We start from the raw sequence: 20,926 nt of genomic DNA on the forward strand, positions 1-20,926 counted from the left end.
AGCAATCGATGGACCTAATTTTACGTGATGCCACATCATAACCTGAGGATCTTGTTGAAAGTTTTCGTCCTCCTCCTATCTTCTATTTAGTACGTTTGCCCAGTTCAGACACGCTACATTTTTTTGTCAAACGGAGGCGCTAGGACCTTGAGGGAGGGCGCATCAACATTTCTTTTCAGTTACATTTGCACTTATTTTGTCGGTTTTGAGAACTGAGCAGCCTGGCGACCTTCACAGAAGGAAAGTCACATTCATTACGAATAGACAGTAGTGTAAGAGCCTGCGGGACTAGCATCGTCCCTTAACTTTATTGGACAAGTATATTAACAAGCACGTTATAGAAGTGAAAGACCCCCTCCGCTGGACGCATCAAAGAGATACCTGTCTGTCACGCACGAGATGAGGAAAAACTGGGACCTCAAAAAACACAGTCTCTTTGAAGGCTGTGAGGATGTGTACGGGATTTGAAGACTGGTTCCGTTAAGCTGTTTTTATCTTGGAGGTAAACTTTTATCCTGAAATGATTTTCAATATGGTTCTTATTTTGAACAGTGATTACATGCTGAAGGCTATACCTATACCCCTGTGAATGGCAAACATAAAAAAACGGATTAACATAGGATTTTTTTAACACCAGATGTATGCCACTAACCTCAAATTTGATTTAGGATGTACCCCATGAGTTTAGTCTTGAAATAACGTTCTCCAACAGACCTTTCCCCAACACCAAGTATTTGGTTTCCCACATTAGGAATGTTTTTGCATCACAAAAGTGACAGGGCAAGGTAAATATTGACCATTGGCTCTTCTAACAAGGACTGAGGCACAAACTACTGCTGCATCCACTGATTACAAAGAGAACAACAACCAAACACCAAGTGGAGGACAAAGCCTAATGCTGGAATGCGGTTAGGGCTAGGGATTCTGGTTGTTTCCCAGAAAATAAAATAAAAAACGTAATCTACATTCACATCATGCAGTGCCATTTTTATGCATTGACAGAGGTGTGATGTAAAAAAAAAAAGCCTATTTCGAAATGTCATGTCAAATACAAGTCAATAATTGTTTAGAATAGTATTTAACTGTGAACATGGGTGCAGAGGATCACATTTAATATTAGTTATCTTCTGTTACATTGATGTCTGATAGGTTAGATCAGTCACTCAGATCACGGTGGCGTGGATGGGGGTGTTTGGGGAGTTGTTCTGACTGCTAACCTTCAGTTAACCATGAACATAGAGTCACTAAATAATCCATAAGGACCCAAACACTTTTGAGTAAATGTATCATCTTTGTCATGTCATGTTAATATAGGGTAGTGGTGTCTTTCTGAGGTAACTACTCCACCTCACTCCTGCTCGTTATAAGGAGAAGCCTCTCTATGCTGCTCCATGCCTCAACTTGTCTCCTTTGGCTTTCAAACACCTGCTCTCTGCTTTGCCACTAGAGCCTGAGGGTCCATAGTCTTCTAAGGCCTATTTGGTTTCCCCCGGTTGCTGTAAACCTGTGGAACACACACACACACATTCTGGAAAGTTGGTAATGTTTGATGGAAGACTCAGCCTTGCCTCAAAGTGCAATCATAAATAAGATTGGAGACATCAATTGCTCTGCAGAGAGCAGTGGCAGTATACTGCTCACTTTCCTTCTTGTCACCCCCCCCCCCCCCCCCCCCACACACACACACACACACACAGACATACCACAACTACAACCCCAACAACAAGTTTCAAATGTGAATATATATATTTAATGTATTTTCTTCTAATATTGGCATGCAAAGCATATCCAATTACCTATCTTATGATCTTTGTCCACTGCTACACATTGTTTTGCTGATTCTACACAGTAGTCTTAGTAAACTTTGGCTCCCAGTACACAGGGTTGACATTCTAGTACTTGTTAGCCTTTTGTGGCTCAGTTCAAAATCAAATTTTCAGTATAACCCACAGCATAGACAGGAACAAGGGGTGCATTGTTACCCTCTTAAAAGAGATGAAATTCAGACCTGCATTGCAACATGAGCCTGTGTGAGCTGATCTCATGTCTACAGTCTCTGCACACTGTGGGGAGTCAGAATCCACCTCTCATTGTGAGACAGGACAGATTTTACCATTTGTATTTTGCAAAGGTTTGTAAAACAACTTGAATAGATTGTTTGAATCATGGATACAGCCCACAGTTGTGTTTGATTAGTAATGATCTGTCTTGAAGCCTCATTGATCAACCTAAGTCCAAACAGCCTTGATTAATCTCAAACTTTCCTTGGAAGTCTTGTTTAGAATTTTGCATTGCTGTGAATAGTATGTTTGATTGTTTTCATTTTCTTGTTTTAGTGTTGTCCGACACAACTATGACACCACATGAAAACTGTAGCCCTCGTCTCTCACTCTCAGTCCTGGTCCTGTGGCTCCTCCTGCCCCTCTTGCTGTCATCCCGCCCCCCCCCTCATCAGCACCATGTCCACCTCCCCTCTCTGGTGCCCCATGCCCCTATGCCTCTGACCCGATCACGCTTCAGTGCTCATACTCAATTGGACTTCACCACCCACTGCAATGCCAGCTGCTTCCACAAGGGCGAACAGGACAGTGACAGAGAGCACCTCACGGAGAAACTGGCATTTGAGACGTTGTATGCCGACGGTTCCCGCACCCTCACTGCTGTGGATGTGGAGGAGGAGGAGGAGTCTGAGGGTCCTGTCAGCCCTGTCCAGCCTCCTCCCAGGAGAGGACGGAGAATTCTTGTTAAACACACACGTCAAAGGAGGCAGATCTATGGGGCAGATGGCCGTTTTAACATCCGTGGTGACCACTTCCTGTTGGACTACCCATTCTCAACAGCGGTCAGGATCTCCACCGGCTGCACTGGAGTCCTTGTGTCCCAGCGTCACGTCCTCACAGCTGCTCACTGTGTGCACGATGGGATGGATTATGTCAAAGGGGCCCGTAAACTGAGAGTAGGCTTTCTGACCCCTCCCTCCATCAACGGCACCAAGCCTGGAGGCCAGACCCCCATCAAAAAGCCCCTGGTGCGCTGGGTCCATGTCAAGCGCACCCGTGTTCCTAAGGGCTGGATCCAGGGTCCCCAGGAGGTCAGCATGGATTTCGACTATGCCCTGCTGGAACTACGCTGGCCCCACCGCCGGCCTTTCATGCGACTCTCCGTGGCTCCCTCCTTGGAGGACCTCGCCGGGAAGCGTATCCACTTCTCTGGCTTCGACAGTGACAGGCCTGGGGAGCTGGTCTATCGCTTCTGCCCTGTGGAGGATGAGTCCAACGACCTGATCTACCAGCACTGTGACGCCCGGCCAGGGGCCAGTGGCTCTGGGGTGTACGGCCGTGTGTGGGACAACGCCCTGGAGCGCTGGGAGAGAAAGGTGATCGGCATCTTTTCTGGACACCAGTGGCTGGAGATAGATGGAGAGAATCGAGACTACAATGTGGCTGTGCGCTTCACCCCTCTTAAATTTGCCCAGATTTGCTACTGGGTGCATGGGAACCGCATGAACTGTAGTCAAAACTGAGAGAGATGGCTGGACTAAAACAGGATGAAGGCTTTGAAGACGCTGATGAAAGTAATTAAAATAAGCACAAAGGAAACATGAGGAAGAGAACAGGCTTCCTTTTTACTTTAACAAAGGACACAATTGAAAATGGATTTAATCCTAATTAAGATTTAAAATCTAAAATACTATGTAAGAAAACTGTTGCTTCTTGTCCTGAAAATTCAAGAATGTTCCTTCTGGATCTGATTTCGTTCCTTAAAGTATTTCTGTCTCAGATGAACTAGTCACAGTGACAGTGTCCTTTCACACGTCTGCCAACAGACGAGTCATCGCAGCAGCCTTTTATGCACTTTTCCTCACGGTCAGACTTAGAACACTGAGTCAGAGTTTCCACCATATTAAATCTCTTTCACAAGTTGAAACACACTGATACATCTTTTACATTTGCTCTGTGTGACTCCTGTAGCATTAGAGACTAACTGTGGACGTATCAGTTTAGGACTCTTCTATGATGTAATAACACAGCAGCATTATCTTCAAGCTCTTGGAATAACATACTTGGTTGTAGAGTTTAATATACAATCAGATATGGGGAGGGAGGGCAGGTTTCTGTATGTGATGTTGAATGTGTTGAAGGTCACCAGTAAAATAATAACTCATCTGTCACCCAATGGTCCCCCTCAAAGATATACCTACAAAATACCACTAACAGTGTGCACAGCATACTAACACAAGTCTTGATACAGCATCATGTCAGTAGGTTGCAAAAAGATAAGATGTATTTTAATGACATGAATTGATGAATAAATGGATGGATGTGTGAACAAGTTGATGGATGGAGAAAGAAACGGCAAAATGGTTATCTGGAGTTTTGAGTGACACTCAGTATGTGTACTGAGTACTTTTTATTACACTTTTTTGCAGATTGGAGGGATATCAGATTGTTGATAATTTTATTTTTGGTAAATACTTCTATTTTAATAAACTAAGTTCTATAACATTGATGGTGTTGAAACAATTGTCTATTGTGAATGGTATCCAGTCTGATGTGAACATGGGGCGCCCCCCTGTGGTCAAAATGTCTTGAATAAAACAGGCATTTAAACGTGAGCCCTCAAATGGAATGTGACAGTTTAATAAAAATTAAAGTATCACTGCTCACAAATTGACAATTGTTCAAAGTTTTGAAACATGCTTTAAAGGTCATAGGTGTATGTCAGTTTAGTCCCTAATTAGCAACAAGTACACCCCTAAACTGCTTTTCTAGATGATTTTATATGCCTATTTAGTAGAAAAACTGTGAAAATTACCTGTTGAGGCTGCAGGTCTATCAATTCACACATTTAAGTTGCCAAAACAAGACAGCCATTTAATCAACCCGCGTGACAACTTGTTACATTTCAATATATTTCAACAAAACAGAAAATAGAACAAACAAGTCAGTAGTTTAGTGCCTTTTTATTAGAGATAAGGAGACGATACAAAACATCCACCATTCAATATCAGTCCAAGCTCTGTTCAAATACATCGCTCCCCATCTGACTTCCAGACCCCCGCTTTAGACTTCTAACCCACTGGATCCTGTTTAACAAATAAGGAATGTGTTCAATTACTACATCAATGCCATGGTTTTCTTGTAACTCAAAATAAAAAAACTGGAATCACTTCACTTTTGGAATTTTCATGTTCGACAAAATAAATTTTAAAAAGCAACAGTGTTCCCCCAGAGAAGGTTGTGACATACCTTGTGCAATCAGTTAATTGTTTTTTGTACTTCACCTAGTCTCAACGACACACACTTAGAAAACTGTACTAGAAGTTTGGCAAGCAAAAACAATAAGGGATTTGAATAATTAAAAGACAGTATCTTTCAGGATTCAATAGTTGGAGTTGGAATTGTAACAGCTGTCTGTTCCTTTGTCTGCATTCTTCATTAATATGGATCTTCATTCAAATCTTCATTCAAACCCAGAAAGAACAAGACCCTGTCTTCAAACATTTACATTTTGTGTGTTTGATTATCATCATCCTTCATCAATTCTTTTTCTTTTTTACAATTGTTTTTTTTTCTTTTTCTCCTTTGTGTGTTTTTTTTTGTTCATGTTCATTATGTTTTGAAGTGGAAGGACAGTCTACGGTTTTGGAATTTGAAAACTGTCACTTTCCAACCCCCCACCCACAATATCCCACCCCAACAGTCCCACAATTATCCTGGTCCTGCATTGCCCTCCTCCACACCATACTGGAATGAACAACCAATCCCCTCAGATGTGTCTGGTAGGCCTCTAATGAAGCCTGGAGCTAGATTTATAGTGGGCTTCCTTCAAGGGTGACTACAGATGAGCCTCCGAGCTTGTCTGCAAGAGTGCGTCGGTCCTTGATGTCCTCCAAGCCATTCACTTGCCACTCATGCTTGATACCTGATGGGAGACAAAAATACAATGCTTTGTTTTTCAAGTCACAGCTTAGTCACCTTTGTTTATTGGTGTTTTATACAAGAGTTCAAGCGATCCAACGAACTGGAGGGGCCACTCACCTGTAAACTTCTTCTTAATGGCATCCTTTGAACTGGCGTAGATCATCTTACTCTTTAGAGGGGCATTCTCTGGGGCCCTGTGGGGAGAGGAGGCAAACAAGAGTTCAGCCCAAATACTAATGACAAGAGCTGCAAGTGATAACCAAATGTTACAAGTGAACTTCATGCATACCTTGCACAATACAGAATTATGATTCAGGGCATTTGACTAGTCTACTCAATGTGTACTTCACAACCAATTCAGTCCTTTAATGTAATCAAACTGCCATGATGTTCTTTGTCGTGTACCCCAAGACCCGACCCCCCACACTCACCAGAATATGAAGACCAGATCCTCTTTCTTGGTCTCCTTGGTCTCATAAGTTGCGTCATAGAGAGCGTAGCGGCAGTCGTCGGCGGGCAGCATCTTTACAAAGTGCAGGTAGGGGTCGTCAACTGTGTCGCCCACCTGGCCCTGCAGGATCTCCCGGCCGGCCTCTAGGATGATGTTCTTCTTGTCGGGGCTCAGACAGAACAGCACAGCCTTCTTCCTCTTCTTCTTCTCTTCCTCGTTGGCCTGGGCCTTGCGCACCTTCATGTCGTTGAAGACCTCGACCACCTCATCTGTGACTGTCACCCCAGAAGCCTGGAGTCAAAAGGAACAGATAAGTTAAAATACTAAATAAAGCAGCCAATTGGGGGGGGGGGGGGGGAGTCTATGCTGCAGGCGTAGCCAAGAACCAGACAAGTGTGGCAGGACAGAACACTGACAAGAAATTGGAAGACCCGACAGACCCGTCTGACTTATCACTTCAGGAATGCACTCGACAAGGTCAGCTGATAAAGGGAATCGACAGGAAGGTAGCAGAGGTTTGCTGCACAATATCTAGCAGTCATAAATGTGAAAGGGGGGGGGGGGGGGGGGGGGCAGGGAATGGACCACCATCTCTGACAGTAATCAGTTAAAGCAGGAGGTGAATGACTCAGCAGGAGTGTCAATCGACAAGCTGATTGGAATTCACACCATCAACTTTAAACTACATAACTCAATAAGGGTAAGGAGAAACAAAGCAGCAAGTAGGAATTAAGTAATTACAACCATTTGTATGCCAAAGGTCAACTAGGAAGGCTTCCACAGCCTGACATGCTTAAGTAACAGGTGTCACCCAAGCCTCTCAGTATGGCAGGTATGGAGACCTGTTACATGGACAAAAAAAATAAAATACTGTAAATGAGTATGGACAGGTACTTTGTCCCCAAGGGTAGATTGCAGCAGATGAGTATAGCACGTGAACTGCTCTGCCACGTAGCTGTGGGACAAGACCATAGGGAGGAGACAGGAAGGAAGCCTCAGAAAGCAGGGTTCTGTCACAGACAAAGGATCCTCTGTCGAAATGAAAACAGGCCACAACCCTGAGTCACAACATCCCCATAAACGCAAGTCAAGTCTTCTGATTTCAGTTAAAGCACTTGGCAATTCAAATCACATCATCCTTGAGACAGGCGGAGGATGTTCCCATGTCTGTGTGGCTTGCAGAAACACGCCCCTTTCTAATAGGTTGCCAATGTCTTAATGAGCTGAAGGGGACATCAGGTAGAGACTTATTTTCAGTAAAGCCAACCCTCTAGCAAAAGCTGAGGGATGCCAGTACAAACTAGAAAAGTAAATAAGAAAACTGCTTATTTACTCGCCTCAGTTGCTTCACACAAGTGTTGCTTAGAATTGACCCACTTTGAAGCAACTTGTGTGAGAAGGGTGTGGGCATATTTGTTGTGGGCGTGTGGATTGAGGATGAGGTTGAGTGAGTGCCTGTTATGGCATTTCATTCTGGATAACCATGCTGTGCCTAAAGAATCAGGATTTTCAACATCCTCTACCAACATAGCTGAGACTCATAACGTCAGTTGGTATAGGGGAATGTCCATTTTCTGAGCAATTTTTTAGTTAAATGGTCACAATTATTTAGGGCCAACCTACAGAGCTTTGGCTTATAGGCCTGGACTAAACAAAGCCAGCTAATAAACCAATCGAATGTTGCTTGGAATCTTCAGACATTCCACAAATCTGGTCACATCACAGAGAACCCCAACAGGAGAAACGTAATGGGTAAATATCTAGCTGTCAATGAAGACTAAAGCTTTGGTCGCTCTGTGCAGACTGCATCTGAGCAACAGAGATTCCTTTCTTCCTGCAATTGAATCCCAGGCAAAATGTCATGGTTCAAATAGTAGTTCAGGATAATCAATGGCCATCTATGGACCCCCAACATTTACACAAGATGATACATCAGACTGTGTGTGTATTGTAGTAAACGAAACCAACTTGAAACATTATCGCCCAAAGTTAAGGTGGTGACGTTTGTCGGCAAGCTGTGTTAACGATCCCTCACCCTGAACATTTAACTGATAAGGGGAGTCAATACATCCAACTGTAATCAAACGCCATCTCGTTAGTTTCGTTACGGGACACAGCTGGCTAGTTCTAGTTGATGCGTAGAAGGGATGGCTTGCAAGACGAGCCAGGAAGACGGCGGGCGGCACGACAGCATGACAAAGGCCGGGCCCGTAGGCTAGTGCTAACTAGCTAACTTAATCTTGGGCGACATCATGACATCTAGATAGCAAACGGGATGACCAACAATAAACACGCTCCAAAATATCTTTACATTCGACTAATTCATGTCCACTACTAAAGATGTTGCGTATGTCCGTGAGAAATCGACGGAACAGCTCTGAGTACCAGAAAACGCTCTTTGCACCAAAATCCAGGGTGGGGCCATGGATGCAGCACCCGCACATGTGCACAACCAATGTTAGCTCTATATAAGGCAAAATGGTGTCCAGGAAAAATACCAGTCAAATTTTCCTGACCCAACGTTTCACAAGTGAAGTACAATCCAATCAAATGGATATAGTAAGTCTACTGGTAGGGCACCTGCGTTTTGCTGGCTATTTATTTATTGGGCTTGTAGTGCGTACGCACTGTACGGCGGAGAGACAACAAAGGAGGTGGAAATTAGCTGGCTGGCTGTAATGCAATGTACCTCTCCTTTCATGTCAGCTATGCATACAAGTAGAAGCAGGGTAAAACAAATCCACAGATATCTGGAAGCACATTCGAAGGTGGGAGTGGGGGGGGGAATCAATGCAGTGAACTTCGCCTGCTAATGACGAAATCGATAACACACAGCTAGTAAAAGCTAGCACCCAGCCGGTGTTGAGCGAGTTAAAGAGTGCACTATTGGCACAAGGCCTTGGTGACGCCGGAAAATGGGTGAGGAAGGAAATGGCGCCAGTTGTTTTTGAGGTCGTTCTTGACGTTTTTCTTCCATTAATAGACAAGAACCAAACTTGAGTTTTTGAAACGAAGGAAAGAGTAACGAACATCTAAACCAAATCGGCTTTCGATTAAGAACCGTTGAATGAATGATCCACACACATATCAATAATTTGAGGCAGTGGAGTGCAGGTTCAATACTGCAAGCCAACGCTTGGCGAAGTGCCGTCTACGAAATTAGTCAAAATTATGAAACGAGTCAAATCACATTGTTAACACGATAAGAACACATTTCAAGGATACGGTCTTAGCAACGTAATGTCACAGGCTAATTGTTAAATGTAAACGTACCATGGCTGTCTCTCTGAATAGGTCGGCGTCTGGTTAGAAATTGAATGGGATGTGATGCACAGTCTGTCTCGCACACACTTGATACTCTACGTGAACGCGCACTAAGGCGCGCGCCATGGGCGGGGGCACGAGCATCCCCAGGAAACTGTAGTCATGAGATTCGACGTAAAGCATTGTGGGAACAGATGTTCTTATTTTTTAATTTATATCAGCACAAATATTTGTAGTATCATAGGAAATAGACTGTTGTCTCTCGTCGTTACACAATTTTACTGAAATGCTGATGGTATTTGTCTTGGAGGAGGGACGTGCCGTATACCTTAATTGATCATAGGTATTTCAGTAAACCAAGTAAAAAATAAAACAGAACTGAAAATAAACGTAAACGCATAATTTTGTAACATTGTTGCATAGATGCAGCAGAACCTTTTTACAGTTACAGCTATTGTCTTTACCGGTATTTCACTGACTAGGAGCAAAGACGTTATTTGAGAGAATCTCTATGCTCTTCTTCTCACTCAGTTATACCCCACCCTCTCAACAAGGTTTGTTGAACTCACTTCCAAATATGGAAGCGAATGGTGGCGGCTACGGTGCACGCGCCTTGGTTCACCAAAGCGGCCCGCGACGCCGATCACCATATAAGGAAACAAGGACATGATTTTCGCTACAGCAGATTTCACTACGCTGTGGCTGAGAGCAGCATTATGCAGCAGAGAAAGGGGGAAAAGAGGAGGGTTAAGAAAGAAGGAAGGGCCTTAAGCAACCAGAGAATGAATGACATCTACTCTTTCCTTCATTTACAACTTGGTTTACAGAGCGCTCATCATGTAGGTCTAGCTCATAACACTGTTTAAGTGGATGGATGTTATCAGTAAATCATATTTTATTTAAATGACGACAGCACTAATGTGCGACTAAAATACTGCCATTAAGTTACATGCTTGCATTTAGTGTCATCTATACTACACATTATAAATAAAACAAAGCAACACTACATCGTAAACAAATACTTCCAAAAATGCAAGAATGCTTTAGGCTATTTACGTCAAGCTCAATTTATTTGTTTAAAAAATAGCATTTCTTTAGACCACGAGACACAATAGTGCATATGATGATAAACATACCAGTAACCACATTAACGTCATGCAACTAATATTTCATTTCTGGCCTAATAGTTTAAAATGTAACAGCACAGAAAAAGGCGCGCCATAGTAATTGCTGCAGACTTTTTTATGCACATAATATTTAAAGGTTCCTTAATAATATGACGCAAAATATATGGAATGTCAAAGAGGGATGTCAAGAGAATTACATTTGAATTAAATGTGCTCAAAGAACTGTCTGTAACTTTTACTAAAGATGAACTCTTTGGCTGATAGGACACCAAGCATCTTACTGTACAAGGAATGCCCAATTAGTAGTTTGTCTTTATTGCATAATGTCACATAACCTTTTACCTTATGATGTTTCTCTTCTCAACTTGACTCAGATGGATGTCCTAATGAGTTGAGTAATATGTTAAAAATTCAGAGACAGTAAACCATCTTTGTTGGGTTTCAAGCAGCAAAAGAATGTAACCTTTTAAAAGGTGTCATTATGGAATGTGTCTCTTAAGGGAGATTGTAAAACTAAAATTATTAGGAAGAGAGATACAATTGTGTTGCCTGGACTGTAAGATCTTTTAACAGTTCACTTTAAAGTGCAAGTTGGATAAAAATGAATGCAATCCAGTTAAGGTAAACAAAAGGGGCTATAGCAAAGTTTCAAATACGATGGAATGTGCATAAGGCCACAGAATGGGATATCTATAGCCAAAGTCAAGAAACAATGTTGCATTGAATGGTATATCGCATTAAGCCAGCAAGATACACTGCTGAAGCCTACCATGATATACTCTGGCAAGCCTCTGAACTGGTCATCAACACAATATATAGTATATGACTCAAATTAGCATAACGTATAAAAACAATACTTTGCTTGTGTCTGGTGTTTCAAAGTAAACATCCTTGGGTTGTCTTGGAAGACTTGTGAAAGGAGTGTTCACGAATGGCAGTGTTAGTGTCAATAGCAAAGGAACAAATATCCTCCTGGGACAATGTACCTTGCCCCAGATACCTGAATAATCTTTGAAAAATTATGTTTTTAATCTGAAGCTACAAAGTGACGCCCCTCACTCCCGATATGATGTAAAATTGTGCATATCATGGAAAGATGCTGGTAAATCTGCATCAAAACAGACTATTGTAAAGTGGTGCTGTTACACTTAGTTCTGTATTCTTTTGCCATGGGGTGGGATGGTAAGGCTTTAGTGCAGAATGTTTAGCTGGATTTCTTCGTTTGTGCTAGAGCTCTCGTTCCTCTTGTCTTGTTCAGCACCACAGTAGCCTGAGTGAGAGAGGAAAGGTACCAGTTTATTCTATTGACATTTCCCATACATAAACTAGCACAAATAAGAAAAAAGCTATCAAGTACCATAGTTGGCAAGTCTTTTATGTTTAAATATTAAAAAGGCACCATCTTGGCCATATTTATTTCAGCTCCATGAGTTTGTTCATCTCACCTTGTCCAATAAGACCTCTGCAGCCTGGTCAATGGTTCCTCCTACACCGTGGTATTGGCCAGAGTAGCGGATGAAGGCCCAGGCCAGCATGGCAATCATGGCCACACCCAACACACAGTCACATGCAAAAGCTACAGTACCCAGGCCAATGAAGAGCAACAGCCCTGACAGCACGTACAGGATGCATACTAGGACAAACAGCACAGCAGGGGTCCGGAATGCACTGAAGATATTCTTTGACTTTTAAAGAGAAATAAAAGAAAATCATATTAATAAACGGTTCTATCAACAAAAAATATAAAAAACTTTTTGTTCCATTATCTCATGGTCAAAGTGTTGCCATTTGAAATAAGTAGGTTTTGTGGGACAGACTTTTACCTGGTTGTGCTTGCTGAAAGCCTTCCAGAGATCCAATATCTCAGCCTGCAGCTGACCCTGGTATTGGTCACAGTATGCCTTCCCTCCCATCTTCTTGGTGGAGGAGAAGATATGAAGGGACTCCTGGAGGTTGAATCTGTGCTTGTCCTCCAGTGTGTCCGGAGACACGTAGGGAAGATCGCCTCCACAAACCTGTGGGGTAAGAAATAGAACGGAGAAATGAATACTGTGAGGGCTAGACAGTACAGGGAGACCCCATGTTCATTTTGATCAAATTGACATGTGATGCAATGTCATGTTTGCTGAATACCAATCTCACCTTCTCCATGTTCTTGTAGTATTGGTCTTTGGCTGTTGCCACAGCGGCCAGGTTATTGGCCTCTGCTGTTGCCTTATAGGAGAAATTAAACAATTAAACATGACAGCAGCAATCCTGCTTCTTCCTTAGTGCATACATCTCAAAACCTTACACTCCCAAACCCTCTGTTGATATCTAACAAAATTGAATACAAATGCACAAAACTAGGAGAGGTTTGTCATGCTCAAATGTTATAAAATATAGGCAGTGCACCTCTAGCATTGACTTTGGCTGAGGCAGGTCTTCACCCTGGTAAATCTTGATGTATGCCTGCCAAAAAAAATAACATGTCAAAGCCAACCCACACCCAATCAGAGGGACTCCCCATCCAGCAGTCGTCACATCACCTTGAAAAATTCAAGAAGGCCCCTGCAGGTGACTTTGTTTCCATTGATCTCCTTCACAGCCAGTTTGTCTGGTTGCAGTAGGGTGGGGATCAGGTTACGCAGCTCATCTTTGAACTCTGGAGCCACATCTGAAACCAACCACCGTCCCATAAAACTGAAGTCAATCCAGTTAATTATCAATGCTGGTTAAGCAAAGAAAACAAGACAGGTGAAGGGATGAACGAGTGATTGGTCATACCACTAAGCTGTCCTTTGAAAGAAGGGCTGGTGGCCACCTTTAGCCCAGGGTGCGGAAGGAGGAAACAGGAAATGGAGGTGAAGCAGGAGTGGATGTGCTCTCTCACCGTCTGCAGCTCCTTATGCTGGCTCTCTTTCACCTTTCAAACAATATCATGATATTGACGTGAACATACACGGGTTGTAGGAGACGCCACAGTCAATTTTGTGTTTGTGTAACATACATGGCAAATAAACCGAATTCTGATTCTGATGTAAACTGTGTATTTTTCCCCTATTGCATGTCAGTAATTAATAGAGTAGAAATTAATAGAGTAGAAAGATGCAAATAAGCACTTACCTGCAACCGTTTGTCTAGAAACTGACTTCCCCCCACCAGCCCATAGGAGTATTCATAAGGAAAGCTCCAATCCCTGATTAGGAACATGAGAGACTGAGAGGAAAAAGGAAGGATGGGTGAATAGAGTTTCATAGTCAAGTTACAAGCAAACCTAATACCAGGACAGGAAAGCTTCAGGTAAAACCCTGAAGCTGGCAGATATAGGCTAATACGGTAAAGGAAATGTGTGATATCTGTGTGATAAATTATGTCACATAATTACACTCTTACATTATTATGTTTGAAGTTATTATACCTGAAAAGGCTTCAAGAAAATTTCATCCATAGCAAGACGACCATATTCTGTAAACAGCTGTAGGGAGACCGTATAGAGGACATCTGTCATTAGGATACATGTTATCAAAAACGTCAAAATGAATGAGGTTGCATGGATTTTAAACTGACATTGTTGATAGGCAATCCTTTAAGACAGGGTTATTTTTATTTGGAAATGTCATTATACAATTGAATACCTAAACCTGAAATACCTGTTCTTAAGCCCCTGGTAATTAAATGTATCTCTGGTTTCATGGAGGCAGGGGTTTTAAGGCTATAATCTTCTGTAAAAAATAAAATAAAAACACTGTTGCTGAGGAGAACCAACCTGAAGCTGCTGCAGGTCATCTTCCTGGATATTCTGTGAGAGATTGTAGATCTGCAAGGGGGATATTCAAACAATCTTCTATAAGAACAATAGCAAGTTGATTTACTACCTACTACTGTAGTAGGATTTATTTACTAAGGGGGAAACAGGACATCCACATATGCCACCAAAGCACATCACCTGTATAGAGCTGGTCATGGTACTGAGGGCAAAGATGGTGGCACAGTCCTTCACAGTGGACTGGCTGTCAAAAGCTCCCTGGGTGTCCATCAGTACTACTGCCACCTACAGGGGAAAACAAAAACAACATGAATATGACCTGGCACCAGGCAGACACGATTCAATTAAATAATGGAAATCTAAATGTGGAGGGGGTGCAGGAATTATGTAGGGGGTTAGAACTCCCCCATTGTCACTACCTGTGTCCCATCATTCTTCTCTACCAGGAAGACCTCACTCCACAACAGGATGCCTGTTGTCTCTGGCTCGGAGCCCCCCCTCCAAGAAAAGCCTATTAAGGGCTCATTGTCCTTACCCAGCCAGTCCACACCTTGATCCTGAGTTAATTCAAACAAAGGGATATTAGAGGTATCTTACTGAATAGCAGCTAGACAACGCCTCTGCTATCTTGGCAGACAGTGTGGAATTGCTATTTGGTACACCACAATGTTAAAAGTATATATATTTTCTGTACAACAACCGCCTTTACATAAGGTCATAGAAACATCCAGAGCAACATGAAAAATGGGTAAATGTAGATTTAAAACAAACAAACAAGGAAACAAACAGGGAATGTGTGTGGGGTTGGTTTACATAGGAACTGACCTTCCTGTGCAAGTAACGGAGCATGAAGTCCAGAATAAAGCTCTTTCCTTTCCGGAATGCTCCAGCTACTGAGAGCACCACCACATCCTTGTCTCGGACCTCAGGTGCCAGCAGTATACGCTCAAGAGCCTTTGTGTCCAAAGTAAATGAGTGGTCCTCCTTGCTCACAGACACAATTTGAACTGGGCCTGGCTCACTTCCCATAATTCAAGTAACAGTCCCTGTGAGTGACAATATATGACCAGTTAGACATGCACTAAGTTTAGGGACATACGTTTGTCAACTTATTTGAATGCAGTTCAAAGCTCCTCATAAGAGAAGCAAAAGTCGAAGTTGCTTTTTTTCAGCAAGTCGTGGAAGTCCTACTGAAGTCTATGAAAGCACCATTTTTTACCAACAAAAGCATCTTTGAAATGTCCTTGAAGTGATACAGCATACAGTAATTATTCAGGAGTCAGAAGTCAGGAGAGTGTTGAGTTCTGTGAAGAGCCGACCAGCCTGACTAGTTGCTGCGTCGTGATGCTGCGTCAACCGAGCTGCAGGCTACTGCATGCTCCACATCATCCACCCTTCGACTATCTCAATAGGTTTCATTGTTGCTGGCATGATGCACAGAGCTGCCCTTACCCTGGGCCATGATGAGCAAAACGGAAAGAAAATCTGTCTAACAAACCTGCAAAATCCAGAATTTAGATCTATAACTCATTTTTTCTTGTCTAATGAATAGCACTACAGCCCGCAGCTAACGATGAGCTTTAAAGGTGTGGTACTCTGAATCATTCTCAACAAGTGACATGCCACAAATATCTCTGCTGTGTATCAAAACAGGCGGGGACGTGTGGCGTAACGTATGGAATAATTAGGCAACACTTCTTATTTTCACCATTCAGTAAGCACATGAAGGGTGCATATACTAAATCGGACGTAGCGACATTACACAAAACACAACGCAAGATAATAGCTATGCTATTGCTAAGACTTACATAGCTTATACAAACACTGGTTGTAGCTATTACAGTAGCTAACAAACGTCATTCATACCTACTAGCTAGCTGGCTTAGTACTAGTAGCTAGCTGGTTGTCCTGGTGGTACCTAGTTGGCTAACCAACAACATGTTGACGACTACTACTAGACTAGTTGTGACATAGCCAGGCATAGTTAGCTAGTTGCACATCATCATGTCAAGCTCTTAACTACAGTAACGCTACTGTTCTAGAGCAGTAAGGAATATTCTCACAGTTTCAAATTACTACATGTTTGTTAATTATTTAACTAGCTAGCCTAGCTACAGTAGTCAATATACATTTATGTTGGGTTTAGCCTACCTTTGCTATAGCGAAATAATTCACAGCAGCAGGCGTGCTTGCCAGAAGTACAGTGAAAAGCTTGCTTAAACACAACAAGCTAGAAAACTTTTCCAACTGCGTTGCTAGACAGTTCCGTCTTTGTGTTTTGTAGTGTACGGAAAATGCAAACCTGATTTCGTGAAGGAAAAGAAACTACATCGTCCAAGGTGCACCGCGCGGTTGTGGAATCTTCTTCTTCTTGTTTAACGGTGGTTGGCATCCAGCTCAATAGTGCTTTACTACCACCTATTGGTCCAGAGTGTAGATCAAACATTTATAATCCCAGTATGTGGATTCCAGTTATAATGGGGGAAATTAGATTTGATTGGAAACAGAACTTGGAGTTTACATTAATTAGTTTTATCGTGATGGATTTAAGTGATTTACGCATACTAATACTTTTCGAACGACTATTGTGTTGTCAGCCTACACGGTTAGGTCTAAAGGAGTCATTGGCCCAAGTTGAGTACACTAGAGGGTGTGTCTGTCTGTGATGTTCTGCCATCCGATGGCGAGAAACACGTTTATGAATCAATGTGTTTGTAGTGTGTGTAATTTACTGGGAAAACATGCTTCTATGCACATTCATACACAATTCTGAGAATTGATTTATTGTCAAGAAAGTTGAGAAGTGAAAATAAAGACTTGTCAATATCTAAACATCAAACTAATTTGATATTAATGGAAAATTAAGAGGTCTTTAACAAAGGGTGCACCTGTTAACAGATTATTATAAAAATTTGAAACGTTAAGAAAAATAGATGGATTAGTCATAAACAAATTCAGCAACAATGTTTTATTGTCCCCTGAATGGAAGGTGATTTACCTGGCAGTAGATTTCCAAATTCTTCTGTTGTTCTCCATGAAAACATGGAGGCCCTGATTTCTATAAAACCAGGTTTGGTACTCTTCTCCAATTTCAATGTGCAGAACATTTCTATGTATTCTATGAATGCATTGTGTGCTGTGATTGCAAGTTTTTCTTCAGTGCATCAGGCAGGGGGCAATCACAGTATCTAAATAACAGTGCGCGATTCAAATTTCAGGGCAGTGTCAGCACAAAAGCAGCATGTGGTCAACCTCTACCACTTAATTTATATAATTATTTTCAGTTGCACATTGTCTTTAGTCCATTTGCTTTCCCCTTACTATATGATTATACTCTGTCTGTGACATCATAATCAATGTCCACCCCCTGCCAGGTCCAGAAGTGACCCTGCAGCCTCTTGGGCCTCTGCATCTAGCTGCAAGATCTCAACAGTCTCCAGGTCCAGTCCGGTGTCACCAGGAAGGACCAGGTACTGGTACTGGTGGTACTGGTAGTAATGCAGCTCTATATATCCGCTGTCTGACAGGGGATCTTTCTCCATTTCCTCTTCAGCCTCCTCCTGGTACTCAACTGACTCCATGGTGACAAGCTCCACGTCAGGAGTAAAAGGACAGGGTGGGTCAGCAGACAGGGTTGATTGGTCTTCCAGGGGTTGGGACGAGGAGGAAGACAAGAGGAGGGTCTGAGAAAGGGAATCTGTTGGATAAAAACCCAAATCAGGTATTGCAGACAGTTCTATGGCAGAACATGGGTATTACAACATACACAGTGAATATACGAAAAGTGTAGTTCTTCATCACAATATGTGCAATAGCTACACAGATAAAAAAATATATATGTAGAATTATGTCTATACTATAGGCTTAAAACCAATTTAGCAACATACTGTGCTCTCACTGGGCTACATACACTCAGAGGCAAGAAGATTGACATAAAGAGTCTAGCCAGCCTGTTGCTGTGGTTATAGGTTACCAAGGTAATAGAAGGTTGTTGCCAAGACAACTGCACACAAACAGACCAACCATGCTGAGAAAGGGAGAGCAAAAAGCTGCAGGTAAATTAAGTAAAAAAATAAAAAATCCAAGAAAGAAAGGTTTATAAAATTCCAGAAATACAAGGAAATAGATAGTATTTAACTACAATGTGGGTTTAGATGAGAACAAACCTGAGATCTCTACAGTATCACACACCATTGATGTATCATAGTCAGCTCCCTCCAGCCTGCTCCACAGACAGCGTGGGGAAAATGAAAGTAGTTAAACTTATTACCTTAGAACATTTTACATTTCTTGCATTGAAAGCTAATAAACAGCATGTACAGTCTAAAGTATTTTTGTGTGTGTTAATATTATATATTCAAGTCTTTTGTCTGGGAAGCAGCTGGGTCTGCTGTAGTAATTAGCCATTAATTCACATTCAGTAACAAATTGTGGGTCAAACCAAGAAAGCCTTGTGATATGTGTGTCATACTGCAATATAAAAATGTTGTGTTCAAACTCACAGTGCAGGGTTCTTCAGTAAATTGCTGTTGGTGCTATGATAATAGTGAGTCTTCCTGAGCACCTCCAGAAGTGCAGGCCGATATTCTGGACACACACACCACAACGACCCTTTCCCCACAGACTGAAACAAAAGCAATGTTAGCCATGTTAGAATAGATTAGTCCTAAAGCGTGATATAGTGTGTGTTTAGAAGTATGACCTCACCTGATTCTTGTCCCTGTGCATGCGACGGAAGCTCTTGCTGAGAGATAAATTGTGGCGAATGGAGTTCCTCCAACCTCCGGGTGCTGTCCGGTAGTAGGGAAAGTTGTTCACTATCCATTCGTAGATAGCCTTCACCGGGAGCCTCTTGTCTGGTGCATCCTCTACTGCCATGAAGATCAGACTGCTGAAGGAGTACGGGGGCTTGGTAGGGGAAGACGGAATGTGCTGGGCAGGTATGGGAGTCTGGGTTTCTAACTGGGGCAGTGGTGTTATTTTGGGCAGGGGCTGCAGGGGAAGCAAGTTGCCCCTTTGATGCAGCCAGCTAAGGCAGGTCAAGTCATCTTGTTCAAATGTGGTTATTGAATTGAGGCAGTGAGAGTTGTGTCCTTCAAGGCACTGAAGTGGAGACAAGGGGTGTAGGAGAGGAGAAAGAGGGTGAGAGTCGGAGCTGTGAATGGATTCTGGGGCTGAAGGAGAAAGTGAAGTAGGGGATGAGGGGAACGATAAAGGAGAGAGAGGGAGCGAAATATGGACATCTGAAGAGGCTCGAAGAGGAGAGGAAGTATAAGGCAGGGACTGACAGAGAGTGGGGAGAGAGGGTAAAGAGGTTTGCACTGTATGGGATTCAATCTCCATCTCTATCCCAGAAGTAGGTTCCCAGTACAGTAAAGCAATTGTTGTTCTGATAAAAAAAAGACAGTTAAAATAGTTTTAGTATTTAAAACATTGACAAGAAAGCAAAACACTGAATGAATACTCCTTATTAGATGTAAGTCCAGTCCCACATAAAACTTAACTTGTTGCAATGCTTAATCCAACTATATGAAGCAGAGTGCCAAGTACTTGTACAAAGCAGTAGGTCACTTTTTAGACTTTTGCTCTGGCTACGGGTTGAACCACCAACTTTTCACAAGGCAATTTGGTAGTGCTGTACTTGTACACCAAAACATGAAGTTAAGAAAAAACAGTTAAACATGAACCTAACGTTAATTCATTAAACCTCTTCTAAATTGAAATAATTCAGTAACATTAAATTGTATAAGGTTACATGTTAAGTCTGACTCATTTCAGTCATTGACTGTTACCTTTGTTACTTCTGTTTTAATTAGACCACCATTCTTGCAAAAAGATAGCCGGCAGCTGGCCATCACTCAGGGGCATGCACACTGAGAAGTTGCTTGCTTACAGGTTACAAATGTACCTGTACCTTCAAATGGTCGCTTTTGGTGGTTTTCAACTGCACCCCAAAAGGAGCATGATCATACACAATGCCTTAGGATCTAATCACCAACCTGCATGGTGCTCAACAAAATGCTGTTCATACTTCGTAAAATGGCGGTTGAATATAAAGTTACATTAGCACAATAAGTCAGGCTGTTTTTTCAAAGTCCCTTGAGAGGAAAGACAAGGAAAATACTTCAGACAGTTAAATTAAGCATGAATTACTTACCGATCAAATTACTAATATATTTGCCAGCGACCTTAGAACTATAAAACTAAGCACATAAAATGAAATATATTTTCAGAAGTAAAAAGATAGTCTATTATTCATGCAAAGGAGTGGGAATCGAATTCCTGGCTGTTCCGAGTTCTAACCCCGACCAGCGTTCCCGTGGTAACCAAAAGGACGCTTTGCAGTTTGCGCGCCCCGAGCGCGTTCCCGCCTTAAAGACACACGGCAGTCATTAATAAGGCCAGAGGTAAA

At 42.3% G+C, this 20,926-nt stretch overlaps 4 protein-coding genes across 4 annotated transcripts; 1 reads left to right on the forward strand and 3 right to left on the reverse strand.

Moving 5' to 3' along the window:
• Positions 1-102: 102 nt before the first annotated feature.
• Positions 103-4,507, forward strand: LOC124463824 (serine protease 23). Its single transcript, XM_047015635.1, has 2 exons — positions 103-502; positions 2,337-4,507. The coding sequence occupies exon 2, from the start codon at positions 2,354-2,356 to the stop codon at positions 3,521-3,523; it is 1,170 nt and encodes a 389-aa protein (XP_046871591.1). The 5' UTR covers positions 103-502; positions 2,337-2,353; the 3' UTR covers positions 3,524-4,507.
• Positions 4,508-4,948: 441 nt separating this feature from the next.
• Positions 4,949-9,756, reverse strand: cfl1 (cofilin 1). The gene is made up of 4 exons (XM_047015754.1): positions 9,649-9,756; positions 6,356-6,666; positions 6,042-6,118; positions 4,949-5,925 (listed from the first exon to the last, which is right to left on the reverse strand). Exons 1-4 carry the CDS (start codon positions 9,649-9,651, stop codon positions 5,813-5,815), a joined length of 504 nt encoding a protein of 167 aa, XP_046871710.1. The 5' UTR covers positions 9,652-9,756; the 3' UTR covers positions 4,949-5,812.
• A 921-nt stretch (positions 9,757-10,677) lies between these two features.
• Positions 10,678-16,823, reverse strand: atl3 (atlastin 3). The gene is made up of 14 exons (XM_047022226.1): positions 16,666-16,823; positions 15,340-15,560; positions 14,934-15,071; positions 14,695-14,799; positions 14,515-14,565; positions 14,167-14,223; positions 13,872-13,964; positions 13,533-13,671; positions 13,295-13,422; positions 13,161-13,217; positions 12,909-12,980; positions 12,590-12,781; positions 12,212-12,451; positions 10,678-12,036 (listed from the first exon to the last, which is right to left on the reverse strand). Exons 2-14 carry the CDS (start codon positions 15,541-15,543, stop codon positions 11,971-11,973), a joined length of 1,542 nt encoding a protein of 513 aa, XP_046878182.1. The 5' UTR covers positions 15,544-15,560; positions 16,666-16,823; the 3' UTR covers positions 10,678-11,970.
• Positions 16,824-17,318: 495 nt separating this feature from the next.
• Positions 17,319-20,827, reverse strand: si:ch211-145o7.3 (forkhead box protein N2). The gene is made up of 5 exons (XM_047022237.1): positions 20,672-20,827; positions 19,222-19,903; positions 19,017-19,138; positions 18,681-18,736; positions 17,319-18,211 (listed from the first exon to the last, which is right to left on the reverse strand). Exons 2-5 carry the CDS (start codon positions 19,855-19,857, stop codon positions 17,868-17,870), a joined length of 1,158 nt encoding a protein of 385 aa, XP_046878193.1. The 5' UTR covers positions 19,858-19,903; positions 20,672-20,827; the 3' UTR covers positions 17,319-17,867.
• Between the last annotated feature and the right edge of the window lie 99 nt (positions 20,828-20,926).

The sequence above is a fragment of the Hypomesus transpacificus genome, chromosome 1 (assembly GCF_021917145.1).
Source record: "Hypomesus transpacificus isolate Combined female chromosome 1, fHypTra1, whole genome shotgun sequence".
Lineage (NCBI taxonomy): Eukaryota > Metazoa > Chordata > Actinopteri > Osmeriformes > Osmeridae > Hypomesus > Hypomesus transpacificus.

Bases quoted from the DNA above. Each gene is read 5' to 3' on its own strand.
- si:ch211-145o7.3 (XM_047022237.1), bottom strand. From the start codon at position 19,857: ATGGAGATTGAATCCCATACAGTGCAAACCTCTTTACCCTCTCTCCCC. The intron at 18,737-19,016 runs GTGAGTTTGAAC...TCTGTGGAGCAG, and splicing joins TTACTGAAGAACCCTGCACT to GCTGGAGGGAGCTGACTATG. The intron at 18,212-18,680 runs GTTTGTTCTCAT...TTTATCCAACAG, and splicing joins TGATACTGTAGAGATCTCAG to ATTCCCTTTCTCAGACCCTC.
- LOC124463824 (XM_047015635.1), top strand. From the start codon at position 2,354: ATGACACCACATGAAAACTGTAGCCCTCGTCTCTCACTCTCAGTCCTG.
- cfl1 (XM_047015754.1), bottom strand. The intron at 6,119-6,355 runs GTGAGTGTGGGG...CTCTCCCCACAG, and splicing joins GATCTGGTCTTCATATTCTG to GGCCCCAGAGAATGCCCCTC. The intron at 5,926-6,041 runs GTGAGTGGCCCC...GTCTCCCATCAG, and splicing joins CATTAAGAAGAAGTTTACAG to GTATCAAGCATGAGTGGCAA.
- atl3 (XM_047022226.1), bottom strand. From the start codon at position 15,543: ATGGGAAGTGAGCCAGGCCCAGTTCAAATTGTGTCTGTGAGCAAGGAG. The intron at 12,782-12,908 runs GTGAGATTGGTA...CTTACCCCACAG, and splicing joins ACTACAAGAACATGGAGAAG to GTTTGTGGAGGCGATCTTCC. The intron at 12,037-12,211 runs GTGAGATGAACA...TCTCTCACTCAG, and splicing joins CAGAGGTCTTATTGGACAAG to GCTACTGTGGTGCTGAACAA.